Below are 15830 nucleotides of genomic sequence, written 5' to 3' on the forward strand. Positions count from 1 at the left end.
AAAAGCTTTTCAAGAGCAGCAAAGAGAGACAATGGACAGAGCAGTTAAAGCAGAGGGATGCAATAAAACAGAAAGAGGGGGAAAGAGGGAGAGGGGCAGAGTTAAGGAGGGAGTGGCTGCTGGAAGTGGGTCACAGTGGCACTGACGTGATGAAAAGTGACGTGCGGGGGGGGTTGGGGGGGGGGCTGGACTTGCACCACTGTCTGCGTCACCTTTTGTCCTGTGCGCACACAAATACACACACACACTCTCACATAAAGATTCATCAGCTCGATTCACTGGGTAAACAACACTTGTGCAGACTTAAAAATAGCTTACATTTGCGTTTCCCTCGCTCCTCGCTTTATCTCTCTCTCTATTGTTTACTGCTTAGTTGGACACTTTTTTTTACTTTCCCACTTCTTCACAGTGCCTTGTACTCACTTTATCAGCTCCTAAGATCACATTCAGGTTATGCATAAGTAATAATAGCCTCTCCCTCTGTGCTTGTGTATAAAAGAGTAGATGCTGGGCTGAGTTTTGCAGGGTAATTATTTTGGCTCGGCTGCACGATCTCTGTATGATCTGTAGCTTTTCCTCCAGCTTCATGGAGGAGTGGTGAGGAGAGGATTGTGAAGCTGGAGGGGTGGAGGGGATAAAAGGATGGAGGAGTGGCAGGGGAGCCAGGGAACAGTTCAGTTGCCTGACCCCTCTCCCACCAGGATGATGACTGAGCCGGAGCCGGGTGTTAAAGAGAGGGTGACGGGCTTCTCCCTGCAGATCCCTGTGACTCTGTGTGTGTGTGTGTGTGTGTGTGTGTGTGTGTGTGTGTGTGTGTGTGTGTGTGTGTGTGTGGGTGTGGGTGTGGGTGTGGGTGTGGGTGTGGGTGTGGGTGTGGGAGGTGTTTGTGCATGTTTGGTGTTCCTGTGAATGTTCCCACGGCAGATCTTCACATATTTAAGCAGCACCACTTAATCATGTCATGTGTGATGCTGAAGTGATGCGCTCTGAGATTTAACATAACCCCTTATAACACATCAAAGGCTTATAGATGAGGAGTGGAGGGGGGAGATGGTGCTGTGCTCAGTGAAGACGCAGAGTGCTCGTGGCAGTGGGAGTCCTCACTTTAGGCCAATTCTGGGTTTCTCCAGTTGAATAGGGTACGTCTGAAGTATTTGTCTTTGATTGCTTATCTTCATTTTTATTTAATTAGATCTAAGGAGATTAAAAAAATAAGCCTGACAGACTTGGATGACTTTTGAGTTTATTGGATTACTGATGGAGAGATCTCCATCTCTGTAAGTAATATACACACCACTTTGGGGGGGGGGGGGGTGACAAAAAAAACAAAAAAAAAACAACAAGCAGTCAGGATTCCTTTTCCATCCCCCTTGTCTTTCTGAGGCTCCTCCCTTTGTTGTTTGAGTGTGCTGGTGGTGAAGGCTGAGGAACCTTCATCCTAATCGGCTTGAGATCTGGCTGCAGGTTAACCCAGCAGATGAATCCAGATTAGAGGGTCACAGGGCAGGAAGAGAGGATTACCAGCTCTGGTCACTACAGTCTCCTCTTGTTGCTGTCCAACCACCAGCTAACCAACCAACCGACAGCGCTGTCCGCACTGTCGAAGGGCTGGACATAAATAGGCCTTCAGGCCCTGCAGGGGCCACTGTCATTCAGCCTGTGTCTACTCTCAGCTCTGGGATAAGGGATATATTTTGTGTATTTATTGCCATTCATGCACCATCATAGAGCAGGTTATGGGGATAAATCAGGTGTAAGCAGGAGGAAAACAGTATACATTTTGAATTGTGCCAACTTAACCTGGAAAACTGTTGTTTACATGCTCGTGGTCATTAATCTGATTTTGCCTCATCTACTACCATATTATTTAGCTTAGGTGTATTTCAAGTGTCAAAGTGACACCGAGCCTTTGAAGTGAGAGGACAGGCTGTGAACACACGGTGTGTTTGTGTGTCTGAATTTCACAAATAATCTAAAATAAAGTTTTTTTTTTGATTTTTTAGCATCATCTTCAGTGTGATCCAAACTGTGGGTCTAGTATTTTGGATGCAAGGCATCATGCTACAGTATCCATCCTTCTGCCCAGTAGTACATGCAAATTGTAAATGTTTAAATCCCATGACAACCCCATTGGAAGGATATATCATACGTGCTAAACTGTTTATGAAAACTGGTTTAATTTATTATTATTATTATTATCACTGTAAAACTACGGTATGTTCAGAAAGTATTCAGACCCATTCAGTTTTTTCACACTCTCTGCCCCCTGGTTGTATTGTGCTAATGAACAAGGTTATAAAACTTGTTGCACAACTTGAGGTAAGTCGGTGACCTTGGATTTACCCAAACAAGTTGTGATTTCGTGTGTGTGTGTGTGTGTGTGTGTGTGTGTGTGTGTGTGTGTGTGTGTGTGGTTCCCTACAGCAGTGACTTCTCATCTGCATCTTACTCAACCCATCATTTCCATCAGCAACCTCCCCACCGGCTTTGTTACATCTCCCCATCACCGTTTCCACCCTCAGCCTTTCTGTGCTCCCACTTAGAAAACAAAATAAAATAAAGCTGTGCGCACAGTGGTGTGCTCCTCACTAGCTGCTGGAGTGCAGTTCCTGTGCGTAGCTCGGCTTTGATCTCACTGTAAATTAAACATGCCTTTTTAGATAACAGGCTGTGTGCCACCTACTGAGTCAAACTGTACCTCCACTCTTCACACAGCTGCTGTCCCTGGTTTGAACCCAGTGAGGTTGATTGATGTTAACGCAGAATGCTGCGTTATCAGGATCGGAAATGGTGGTGCATCTCTGTGGAGCAATTAAGCCACAATTACGCAGTTTGTCAGGTGTGTACAGTATGGGGACAGTTTTGTGACAAATATCAAAAAGGAGAGTGAAGCCTCTTTCACACTGAACAAGAGTTGCAGGAAAAATCTGGCCCAAACTGGGAAATGGCCCCAGACAAGTACGAGGTCAGAAGTTAGGTCAAGCACTGCTAATCTGGGTGGGAACGCTCAGTGCTTGACCCTTGACCTTCAGCTACAACTAGTTTTTTTAGCACATGAGCACTTTTCACAAGGCACTAAATGGTAGGTGTAATTGCAAAATAATACTAGTAGTTAACAGTTTTACTAAAAGCCAGAAGGCTGAATTTTAAATGACAAGAAGATTTATCAGTCAGTCAACTGACTGAAACATTTTCTGTTTTCAGCTTCTCAAAATATGAGGATTTGTAGCCTGTTTTGTTTTATACGATTGTAAATTGAATATGTACATTTTTAACTGTTGATCGTAGTAGTGAGAGGCATTCTGCACAGTTTCCAAACATTTACAGGCTAAAAAAAAAAAAAAAAAAAAAAAAAAAATCAATCAATGATGAAACTAGTTGTTTGTTGCCGCCCTACCATAACTATTTCTGTGATACTTGTTACCTTTTTGCAACATTTAGTCCAAAACATTGAATTATGGCCAAATTTCTGCAAAACTAAAGACATTCCCTTTGACCTTAGTGCTAATTAGCAAAACTTCGCATGCTAACACGCTAAACTAAGATACTGAACATAAACGTTATACCTGCGAAACATTAGCATGTTAGCATTGTAATTCTCTTTGTCTTGTTCACTGCCTTCTTAAAGATTTTAGACTGATATAATTGACAAACTGTTAAAGAACTGACACATTAATAGATTATGAAAGTAATTGCTAGCTGCTCGTTACTTAAATTATGTAAATACTTTTAATTTGGCCATTTATTTCTTAAGTAAATGTGTGGTCAAGTATGCGTAGTCATAAAAAGCAGTTAGAACAACAAGCAGAAAAATCAGACCTGTGCCTGTTATTTTTTTTAATTTTTGCAAAAAAATTATTTTATGTCAAAGGAGTTTCAAAATAAAAGATCACGTCAGTAAAAGGACAAAATATTGCACATATTTCAACTTTAATCTTTAACTGTGATGTGAAACCGCTCGTCTGGAGAATGCTCTTTCACGAGGAGTGTTTGGGTCTCTCAAAGTGCACAGCAACCTTTTCGAGCTGTATGTGGTCTGTTTGCTCCAGTGGCCCAGCCTGCCTGTTTTCCGCTTGAGGTCTTTTAAATGCTAATCACTTCTCCTCCTCTCTCTTCTGCGTCCTCTCTCCTCCAGATTCCTCCTCCAACTACATCAGGCAACTGGAGACGAAAGTGCGGATCCTGGAGGACGATAACAATAAGCTTCTGTCACAGGTGAGGTACACGTGTGTGCGTCACCCTCCTGTTCTCCCTTGCTGCCAGTTACAAACATCTGTTAGTCCATTCCAGCACTATTTGAACTTATACCCTCACTACACTCCTCTTGTGCAACTTTTTAACTCACCCCAAGACATGTGATCGGCAGCTGTGTGAGATAAAGTGGTTGCCTGATGCCTCTCTGAAGCCACCCCCTCACAACAGCCTGCCTGTTAGTTGGAGAATATGTTTATCCATGTTTAATTCATGGGGAGTCAGTAAGCTTCAGTAGCGAGCAGTGATGTTAGCCCCCGAGGGGAACTGTGGGAGCGGAGGAGAGATGAGAGGAGGAAAAAGAAGGGGTGAAGAGGCATTAAGTGACAGTGACAGAGTAAAGCATTTCTCCCAAAGTTGACCTTGCTCTGACTTCTCTCAAATTTGGAGGATGGAGGGCTGAGAGAGCGGAGGTGGGAGTGTGAGAAAGAGGGGGGTGGACTTGTGGTCTGGTTCACCAGGAGGTCACATGTCAGTCTGCAGAGGTGTGTGTTACATGCACACAACCGAAAACGGACTCGTGGTGAAATTTATAAAGGTAACAATAGGTCACGTGTGAGTCATTCAAAGTGATGGCTCATTAATTATTGGTAAACAGCATAAAATATATTCATACATCATAGCCGTTCATATATCATTTGTTATCTTTCTGCTTTACTGTGAAGCAGTGTTATGATGTGATTCAGTTTAATTGAAGGCACGTCAGGCTGCAGACAGTTGAGCTGGAATTTCACAGTTCAAAAGGCTTTTTGATTCAAGGCTTTTATTTCTCTTTCCCCAGTTATCTCCCAGCAGATTCATATGTAGGCAGAGAGTGTAGGCTGGAATCCCTGATAGCAAACCTGAATGATCCTCATAGCCCTTAAGTGCTACAATTAGGTGCTACGCATTGTCTCACAGCAGTCAAGACGAATAATATGAACCTGCAACTAATAGTCCTTGTTCACATTTGAAGTGATAATGTGTTTGTTTTTTTTTCTTCTTTTTCTTTTCTTTAGATTTGTGGTTGGGATGAGTATTTTTTGTCTTTTTTTTTCTTACAGTATCTTTATGTCTTGTGGAGCACAGGAAGATTATATTGACAACTTTTGGCTCCCAATAATCAATTAATGAACCAATACACCATTATGTTTTTCTCTCTCCAGGCTTATAGCCGGTATAGCTTATCACAGATACAGACGAAAAAGGTAACTTTCTGTAATGCCACTGTTTGTTAGCTTCTCTGCTTGTCAACGGGTTGAGCCTCTTTCGCCTTTTCCCTCTTTTGTCTGTTTGGTGGTGGGACTTTTCACAGCTTTGAGCTTGTTGCTTTTCTTTTATAAAGAGGGTGGACACGATTAAAGGAACAACTGTACAGTGTAACAGAGTGAACTCAGTTTCAGTAACGGCTAAGAATAAAATGTTCATTTTAAGCTGACACTTTCAGACAGGTCCTGAATCAGCTTCATGGTAATGTTTTTAGAGACAGAAATACACTTATTCTCTTTGTTGCTGGGAGTTAGATGATAAGATTGATACCACTCTTTTATACTGTATATGAGGTGAATGTGAAGCCACAGCCAACAGATGGTTAGATTATCTTAGCATAAATATCTATCTATCTATATACCTAATGTGTGTTTAATTCATACAAAAACTGAGGTCTAAAAACTTCATGTTGTGGTGGAGTCTCTACTGGAGGCCAGGGAGTCACTGCGCCCAGCCAAGAAATAGTCCAGCTCATAATCCAACGTAAAACCATGAATTCTTGCTTTTACACTTTGTTTTCTGTACAGATTAGACAAATAAGATATAATACATGAGATATTTGTTATTTGGGTTTTTTTTTTTTTTTTTAAGCAGACTAGCTGTTTCTCCTTCTTGCTAAGCTGAGTGGCTGCTGGCTGTAACATTATATTTATTATACAGACATGAGAGTTGTATCAATCATCTCCAACCTGAAAGCAAACCAGGTTTTTGCCCAAAATTGTGCTGGATCTATTACTTTTTCCATCATAACACAGTCCAATAGGATGAAGTGAAGCCTCAAACATTACCACTCGGCTGAATCAGCTCTCTGACACAGTGTTCATCTTATAGGCACAAAAGAATTAGGTTGCATTACCTTGTTAAGGTCCTGCTTCTGTGTCCAGTCCTGTTTTTGGCCCCTCTACGCTCTGCTAGCATGCTGTGCTAATGAATGAGCACAGGTGGCCCTGCTTGTATGTGGCCTATCTTGGCAAGAAAGCCTTCTTCTGTCCTTGGAGCTTGTTTTGCACTGCGCAGTCAGTGTTTGGTACGAGGTAGCCCAGGTGAATGAATGCTACATTGTGCTTTGGTGCATAAATGACACGCGCTTGCCCCGGCTCGTCGGGACGTCTGGCGGGCTGAATAATTTAAGATCCGGAGGCAACACAGGTAGAACCAGGCATCCATAATGCATGGCCGACAACTGGTATGTGAGTGCAACTGAGGAACGAGGGAATGTCTGTCTGAAGTTAAGAAACATCTTGATGGTTGTGTCATTAATAAATTTTGAGTTCTTGAAAGTGTACTCCAGTAAATAATGAAACAAGGAGCCAGTTTCTCCAGTTTGCTATTTAATCCGACTCTTATGCAATCACCTACTTACTGATGTGTCTGAATGCAAGCAGGTGCCTTTGTTACAATGAATTAGTTGCCTCAATAGACATGTTGTCTAACTTCCTGTGTTATGAAACTGGTCCAGTGAAACTTGTGTTAAGCCTGAAGGAAACAATAGCCTCTTATCGCAGGAATGTTGACCCTCCAAACAAGCTCGGCTGAAGGATTTCACCGTACCAAAGGGACAAGGGAGGGAGTTAGCAACATGCTCCCACAGCAGATATGAACAAAGTCCTACACAGCACAGGTGTAAACACAATGAGAAAAACGGGCGTATGTGTGTGCCCCCCCTCAACCACATGCATGTACGCAATTTGCTCTTTAACTTCTCTCTCTCCCACTATCACCCATGTCTTTAGACTGTTACTTATCTCTGTTAACCCACTGAAGTGTGAGACACTCTGGCTTCCCCCACATGTTCGCTCCCACTCGATCATTAACAAGTAAGAGCTCAGTGTGACTCTGAGAATTAAATGATTTATATGACTGGCTCAGATGACACTCCATCTGTTTAACTGCAGGCTCACTGAAGTCATTCTGTGAGAGTGGACTACAGTAGAGTGCGGTGGAACTGAATGATGACGGAGGTTAATGGATTGTGGCTTATTCATTGACACTGATAACGAGACTGATTTATCAACTGAGAAAGTATTAAAGTATCGTATCGACTCGGATTGGCTAAAAACGGATGGGGTGGAACACGGTTTCCTGTTGCTTTGTCAGGTGATCTTTCGGTTCTTGCACCATCACATAGTGCAGTTTACAGTGAAAGTGGGACGATCTTACCCCTGGAAATACTTAATAATAATACTTAATAATCTTTGAAACACTAGGTCTTTAATTTCAGAGAGTGGTCCACAAGAAGAGAACTGGTTTCCCAGCTTATTTGAAAACAAGCACCTTTTAAAAGGAGTCTTATAGGAGTTATTTGTAAGTTTTGCTATTGCTACATAGCCAATGTTAGCATAAACAGCTGTTTACTGACCAGTCTCGCCAAGAGCTTCAGCTGTCTTTGCATTTACAACCTTTTTTTTTTTTTTTTTTTTTTAACATACTGTTTTAATATACCCTCTGAGCAGTGCTGCTTCTTCAGGGCAACAGGGAGGCTGCATTGACTCAGTATCAGAAAATGACAGGCCAACTGGGTCAGTGCTAGCTGGTTAGCATGCTAACTTCAGTACAAGAAAATAAGTCATTGACGTAGAAGCTGAACAACTGGTTGCTTTCCACCGCCGGAGAAAGGAATGAAGTTTGATGCTGAACTCGCAACATTTCTATTTGACAGCTGTTAATGCTAACGTTGGCTATGTAGTAACAGCAAAACTTACAAATAGCTCCTTTAAATATTCTCGATGGCTGCATACATGATATTGTGCTGAAACAATAAGGCTAAAGCTCCCAGCAGAAAGTTATATCCTTATGATACCAGTTGATCCTAACAGCACTGTTCTTGTATTACAGTTTAAAGCTTGTTAGGCTGAGTGTTTTAAATATGATGAGAAAAAAACTATTATTTCAGACTACCCAGTGTCTATGACAGGTTACTCAAATGAAACTGACTATTCCATTAAATCGTGGCTGTTATGGAGCATGCTGCCATCCTCTCTACCCCTGTGTCAAGGCGGCATCACCCCCTGCCCCTCATAACTCAAACAGGAAATGATGCGTGGCGTCCACAGCTTCTCCCTGTCAGCACCAAGAACATTGTGATGGATGGATAGGCAGAGGGGACCGAGTTTTAGCCATGAAGACTGCAGAGGGCCAACTGTCCCCAGCTGTCTGGCAAACAAATAGCTTTGTCGGTCTCAGTGGTCAAGGTCAGCTCAGGGGAGGAAGTAAAGTTGGAGACGTGTTGGTTTGTTTGTAAAACTAAACCCAGCATAGTTTGAATCATCATTTGATGAGGGAGACTCCCGCCGATCTTCCCTTGTCTTGTGATTGTTTGTTCATGTCAGATGTAACATACAGAGCATAGACTGCTGACATACACAAAGCCTGGGGAAAATGACAAACAGATGTTAGCAAAGGTACAGAATTGAGGGCATGAATATGAAAACCCAAAGGGTAGATCAAGAAGTGCCAAGGGAAGGATTGGGAAAGGTTAGAGGAACACTAACGGGATACTGAGCTGGAAGGGAAGAGAAGGACGGGGACATCAAAGGACAGAGGAGATGAGGTGAATGCTGATTGTGTGCAAACTGCATGTGAGTGTGCACCTGAGTCTGTGACACAGAGAGAGATAATACAGAGGCAGACAACACAGCACAACGTCCATGCATTCACAGACGCACACCCACAGCTCATTGGGTTATTTATAGCTGAGTGCTCGCAGGCATCACGTGTGTTTACACACCGCGCCTCGCACAGAGGGAACATTAGTGCGTGACATGAGAAATGTCATAAGGAACAGTAGTGTTGCCGTGTTCCCTGCCCACAGAGAGAAGCTGGGCTGGTTACTGCCCCCAGGAACCAGTGGTCTTTGGCTGCTAATGAGGACAAATCTTAGGAACACTGTCCCTTCGTAACGTCCCTCGATGATGCACGGCGGGATACAGCTCCCGTGCTCTGACGCGCCTTTTCTGTCAAAAACCTCAACAAATAAAAATCAGCTTCGCAAATGAAGTGCTTGAAGCAATGGCGTCAGAGTGACGATGAGAGTGCAGGCAGGTGCCAGTGTAGGAGGGGGGCAGAGACACAGTCTTTAATGAACCATCACTGAGGATCTAAATATACACAGTGGAGCCAGACGGAAACATTGGCAGGCTGATATCATCTGACAATATTAGGTTATTACAGATATTGGTGTTGACATGTTGGAAAAAAGCACAAAATGAAGTTGTAAACGAGAGCAATAAATGTTTTACTGGCAGCAGCTTCATGCATTTCTGACTTTTTCTCGGCACAAGTTTGTGTAGCTATTCAAAATAATGTATTGTTTACTGTCCAAATTTTGTAGTTTTCTAATATTTCCTGTCACTGTTATCTTTGATGATGGAGTTTTCAGTTCAACTGTAAAACATCTTTACTCAAATGTGAAACGAGGCTGATAAATCAACCTGGCAGGTGTTATTAGCATCTGTGCTGCATATATCATAAGTAAAGCAGGACACCAATGCCAAAGATACTGAGTGTTTGACATAGAAAATATATATAAAATATATACAGGTTGCGTTCAACTCACATGTTTATGCTACAGTATATGGATAATGCAAAAAAAAAAAAAGAATATCAGCCAATATGCATTGTAATTAAATTTTTATTACTGGTACTGTACAACTGTGCCTTTTTAAATGATGGTAATATACAGCATAGTAAAAAGTGTTATGTTAAAAATAGTCAAACTTACAGAGACAAATATGTTGATTTCCGAGTTAAAGTATTGATGGAAAAATATGAAAGGTCATTTAAAGGTAAAATGAGTGCTATGCTCCAAAAGCTCCTGTCTGTAGGTTTCTACTTATTTTGGTCCTTGGGTTGATAATTGTGATCAGCATGCAACAGAGCACTTATCTAGGTATTTTCAATTGACATGGCTCTGAAGCCTTATCTCTGTATTCTGTTTGTATGTTTTTGTGCGCGTCTGTGCCCAGCAGTGTAACCCAGGTGACCTCCGTGCCCTGAGGAAGGGAATGACCCTGTACCACTCAGAGTCCCAGCTGTCCTCACTGCCCCAGCGCCAGGACGCCATGCACATGGTCAGTACCCAGAAGGCTAACACACACAGATTCACACACTTAAACACAGACCCGCATTTGAGGGTCACACACACACACACACACACACATACAGGGATGCCCACTCACACCTAACCAGTCATACCTAACCACTTGAGCAGCCTCAGTCAAAGATCAACACTGTGACGCTGCCTATAACAAATGTGGTTATGCATAGAGACAGGGATTTAATTTCGCACAGGCACAAACACAGTTAGTTGTAGGGAGGACTGTACCGGTGCCTCCACAGAGGAATCGAATCAAGTCAGCTCTAATTCACTTTACTGCTAACTCTCCAATTATACCTCCACAGGCGACCTCACTCTTACACATGACAGGAACTGAAACACACACACACACACACACACACAGATATACAAGAAGAAAGAGAGAGAGGGTGAAGAAAAAAAAGACTGAAGGACACGAGGGGGGAAAGAAAAGAGGAAGAGAAACTAAGACAGAGATAAGACAGGGAAATTAAAAGGAGTCAGCCTCCCTTGCTCTCACTCCCGTATCCTGGCCCTTCAGCCAGCCTCCTCCCTGGAGCCTGTTTGAACTGAGTCCCACTATGAAAGTAATAATTCTCTACAATCCACCGTCACCCGTGACCCTGCCAGTGTCTGGGGAGGAGAGGCTGGATAATTGTTTTCTGCCTGCTTATGGAAGGGCAGAGTCGGGCTATGCTACTACCCAGAGGACTAAATCTTCCCTGTGCAAAAATCAATATTGTGTTTTAATCACAGGCCCAGAGTGAGGCGCAGGCCGACTCGCATCTTTTAAGCTCGTGGGTCAAACCCACCTCCCTCTGGAGGCTTGTGCCACTCAATAACGTCCATGAACCTTGACCCAGAGAGAGGTCTCTCCCCGCAGGAGGAATGATAAACTGCAAATTATCTTGATGGTTGTCTCCCTGCATTTAATTTCACAGTGGCTTCACATGAAACAAGGTCAGGATATTGGCTTGAGGAGTGAGTTTGAGACATGACATTTAGCTTTGTTCTGACACAGTCAGTATAAGGATCAATTAGGAGACTGAAAATGGTTTTATGTTGTCACATTTCAGATCCATTTCATTAAGTCATCCTGTAACTACTTGCAACTGGGGAGGACTTGCGTTCAAGAAGCTGTTATAAGTTCAAATTTAGCCTTGTTGCAACTTTATTAAGTGCTGTAAAACATTACATCTTAGTTGTTAAATCTGCACAAAAACCAAAGTGTAAAAACAACCGGTCGTGGTTTTACTGGGGATTATGTGCAGAACTATTTCGCAGAGACTTCAGCAAGCTTACCCTATGATACTGGCAAACCAGGATAACTATTTCTTGTGATTCATGCCCTCTTCTTATGATGGCTTCGTTGTTGTAACAACTCCATGGAGATAAGACTATTAGGAAAGTGGCTCAAGTTCAAGAAAGTCTGTCTTGGAGGATGAAGAAGGGGAGAAAGAGAAGGTGAGAGATGTGGGGCCAAAGAACTTAAGGGAATTGGACTTTAGCTTTGTGTAACCCATCTCAGTCTATCAGCTCATCCTTTATGTGCAGTCCTTTGCCCAGTTTCAGGTCAGTGAATGTGCCCGATATTGTCAGATAGTAAACAAGTGAGAGAGATGAAAAGAAAAGATGGATAGAGCAAGAAAGCAGCCAGCCTGCGTGATTCTCACAAACACTTCAACCGTCGGCTCTGATTCTGTATGCTCAAACCACACGCCATTGATTCTGACAGCCAACAACCCACCACCCCAAACAACCCACCACCCCTCATCCTGCGAGGCCTAAATCAGGCCTGTTTATGCAGGCGAGCCATCCTCCACTGTACGTCCATATGAGCAGTAAACATTGCTCGCAGCTGGCTCTGCCTCTGCGCCGTCCAAATCCTTCTCTTTCCTGCAGTGTGGAATAAACTGAAAAGTTCAACGCTGTGAGACTGGAAGTGTTTATACATTTCACATAATAGCTTTAACCCACAGAGGAGAACATCAAAAGGAGGTGACAGTGATTTACATATTTTTTTTCTTGTAGTTGACTTCAAAGTCCACTGCAGAAGAGCTGTGGGGAAACTGAAACTGTTGTGACCTTAAACAAGAGGAAACACACAGTGGGGAATGTGTTTGTATTTAACAAAGGGTTGTTATTCTATATTCTGTTTATGATTTTCTTACAAATGCTGACTTACTCCTTTCATAATGAGGGGATGTCATAAATAGCTATCACCCTACACAGAACTCCCGTCCTTATTTCTAAACTAACATTACCTGTAGTTTTATCCCATTCGCTGTAAGAGTTCTTCAGACCATTTTCCAAACTTTTTATTTTTTAGAAGCCATTGTACTTTGATTTCAGCGTGGTCTAAAGATCAGATCGGAGCTGTTGCGAGCAATGCTGGGGATCGAACCTCAAGACTTTTTTGATGCCGACTGAAATGTGTCTGTCGCGAGTATTTGAAAAAACTGCAGAAGAAGAGTGAAGCTGTCGAATGCAGAAAAAGCGAGAACATTGAATGTGATAAATAAACATAAAGACTGAATGACATGAAGAACAGTCAGACTGACAGATAACAACTTTCATGTCAGTCCAAGCCTTTTTTGTGTCAGTGCCTTGTGTTTGTGTCCATAGGAATCAAATCTTAATAATTGCTGTTTGTGTTTAGTTGACATTAAACATTTGAGAAGTTTCCCTTCCTTTCCTTGAAAAGAAAAACATGAATTGTAAAAATAAAAATAAGGCGTATGGAGTCTTTTGAGAACTGGTTGTTGCACTCTGAAAATTTTGAGTGTTCAACCTTTTTAATGCAACCAACAACCAAACTTCACATTAACCTTTTCATTATATTCATGATTTCTCTGGTATCAAAGCTCATGAATATAATGCGATTCATCAGTCGGCTTTCATAATTTATTAAGCATGGGTTGGCTTTATTTAACAGTGTAACTGTGTGAGGATCATGTCAATTTTACCTTTTAAAAAAAAAAAAAAAAAAAAAGAGGAAAAAAACACAGCTAAGTTCCTTTGTTTCCCTCTCACAGATCAGGCCTATTAACCTCTCACCACAGCGGGAGATAAATAAATGCTTATTCTCATGGAAAGTGTAAGAAAAGCAGTTATTCCCACGCTTTTCTATGGTTGTCAGGGAAGCATTTGTCAGGCCATAACCCTCAGGACCAGCGAAGAAATCAATTTTTCATGAGGCTGATGTGATATGAATAGACTGTTGGGCACTTTCCACAAACCATCCCTCTTGGCTGCGGTGGGATTATTATTTTATCTCTGTGCTATTAGGTTTTGTGGGCTCATTCTGGCACCCTAACGGGGCCAGGAAAATGTAGCGAGCTGAGAATTGAACCCGGGCTAACAGAGCCACGGAGCTGTGTCTAATGCAGGACCCTGATGCCAGGTTACAGTGAATGGTGCCATTGTGTGTCCGAGAGATCTCTGTGTCCCTCTAACAGTGAGCTACTGTCTGGAACTAACCAGGGGGTGGGATGAGTCAAGCAAACCCCCTGGTTCTCTTTCTGGCTGGCTGCTCCCATCACACCAGGTTTAAATCACAGTGTGCAGGTAGCAGACCTGGCTGGCAGTTGAATACACGGCCGATGCAAAGAGGAAAGAGAAACACAAGCGGAGGAGAGGTGATCTGAGTCGGGGTGAAGGGGATGGCATTTTCAGTGCTACAGTGTAGGAAATCTCTCTTGTTAAATCAGAGCCACACACCCACTGATGAGGGGAGAGTGGTTTATGTTTTTTTTGTTTTTTTTTTTTACTGAGTGAAGTGGGGGTCAAATGAAGATCTTTGTGAGCTGGTGTTCATTTGACTCCTGGGGGTTAACTGTGTGTGACAGCAGATGTGAGGAGATACTGTAGTTTGACAGTCTGCAGAGCATGTCCTCCAGATGTTGTGGGTTTAGATTTGGCTCTTAACCTTTGTTGCAGGTCGTCCCCTCTCTCACATATTTGCTCGTCCTGTGACTTAAAAGACGTTTTGTCTTCTATTGTCTTTCTCCCCACAGGGTACGGGTCGTCTCCCAACCAGCGAGTCCTCTCCTGCCACAGGTTACCTGTCCTGCGTGCAGAAGCCTGAGGCCGTGGTGCACGCCATGAAGGTACTATATCAGTCATTAGACTATAGGGGAACTTTGCGGACATTGTGCTCATGGTAGCTGATTTCTTGACCAGAAGGGGGGCTCATTTAACGTTTTTCAATGAGAAATATTTTAAGCTTGAACTTGTAGCATTAATCTCATCCACGCTTACCGCCATTTTAACTGTTGCCATCTTTAGTAAAGCTAGCTCGATATGTGGGAACATTTCTGTCACGAGAGGATTGAGCCGTCAGTCAGTACAACACCAGAACAATATGAATCCAAGTCCAGACCTCTGAACCTGGTTCCAGATCCAGAAGTCTTCATTACTCTTGGTTAAGTGCAGGATTGACACTTAAATATTGTTGGAAAAGGCCCTAAATAAGCATTTTTTTGTTGATGATAACAATTTAAATACCAAAATGAAAAGTTTGAAAGTTTAAAACCTGGGTAACCAGTTAAGAGGAAAATTGCATTTGATAATGAAAAAAAATGAAAACAGGGAAACAAAATTTTACACATTTTTATGTATTTAATTTGTTTATACTTTATTTAAACAGGAAGTCAGTACAGAAACACAGAAACACAGAAAAATAAAATAAGATAAATAAAGAAAAATATTAATAACAGATGCAAAGTTTTGGTGATTAAAATATTTATATAAACAATCAGAGTACATATTATAATGCATTTAAATATGTACTCAGATACACAACCAGCTAGAGAATAAGATGAGAAATCATACGCTCATAAGTGTTATAACAGCAAAAGAAAGAACAAAGTTTGGAGCGACAAACTTGTGAAGTTGTGTTTTTTTTCTCTACTATAACATCACTAAAATGGCACTTAACACCACAAACTCCACGTCCGTCTTTAACGCGGGTCATATATTAATGTAGCTGATCCCTACACAAATACACACACTCATCACTGTGTCTGCCGCCAGGTGCTGGAGGTCCACGAGAACTTGGACAAGCAGGTTCCCGAGGACTACGAGGACGATCTCAGTGAGAAAGAGAAGGCCATTGTGCGAGAGATGTGCAACGTAGGTGTAACCTCCGCCCTCCTCCCTGACCGTTCTTCTTCTACTATCCCACTGCTGTGAACAAAGGAACCTTATATCCATAATGTTCCTGCTTGTTCTGTGTTGGTCTGTTTTTTTTTTTTTT

General features: G+C 42.3%; 1 protein-coding gene across 5 annotated transcripts in view; it reads left to right on the forward strand.

Annotated features, from left to right (window-relative positions):
* Positions 1 to 15830, forward strand: part of ccdc85cb (coiled-coil domain containing 85C, b) — a 46149-nt gene that overhangs the window by 27196 nt on the left and 3123 nt on the right. Inside the window, exons 2-6 of one of the 5 annotated variants that reach the window (XM_071478717.1) lie at positions 4136 to 4215; positions 5397 to 5438; positions 10464 to 10568; positions 14590 to 14682; positions 15608 to 15706. In XM_071478717.1, coding sequence (XP_071334818.1) covers positions 4136 to 4215; positions 5397 to 5438; positions 10464 to 10568; positions 14590 to 14682; positions 15608 to 15706 — 419 coding nt within the window. The remainder of the gene's footprint in view (positions 1 to 4135; positions 4216 to 5396; positions 5439 to 10463; positions 10569 to 14589; positions 14683 to 15607; positions 15707 to 15830) is intronic. The other 4 variants (XM_071478718.1, XM_071478719.1, XM_071478720.1 and 1 more) reach the window with 4 other exon arrangements.

This window comes from Trachinotus anak, unplaced genomic scaffold, assembly GCF_046630095.1.
Source record: "Trachinotus anak isolate AG129_WGS33_773 ecotype Australia unplaced genomic scaffold, CSIRO_AGI_Tana_v1 ptg000005l, whole genome shotgun sequence".
Classification (NCBI taxonomy): Eukaryota; Metazoa; Chordata; class Actinopteri; order Carangiformes; family Carangidae; genus Trachinotus; species Trachinotus anak.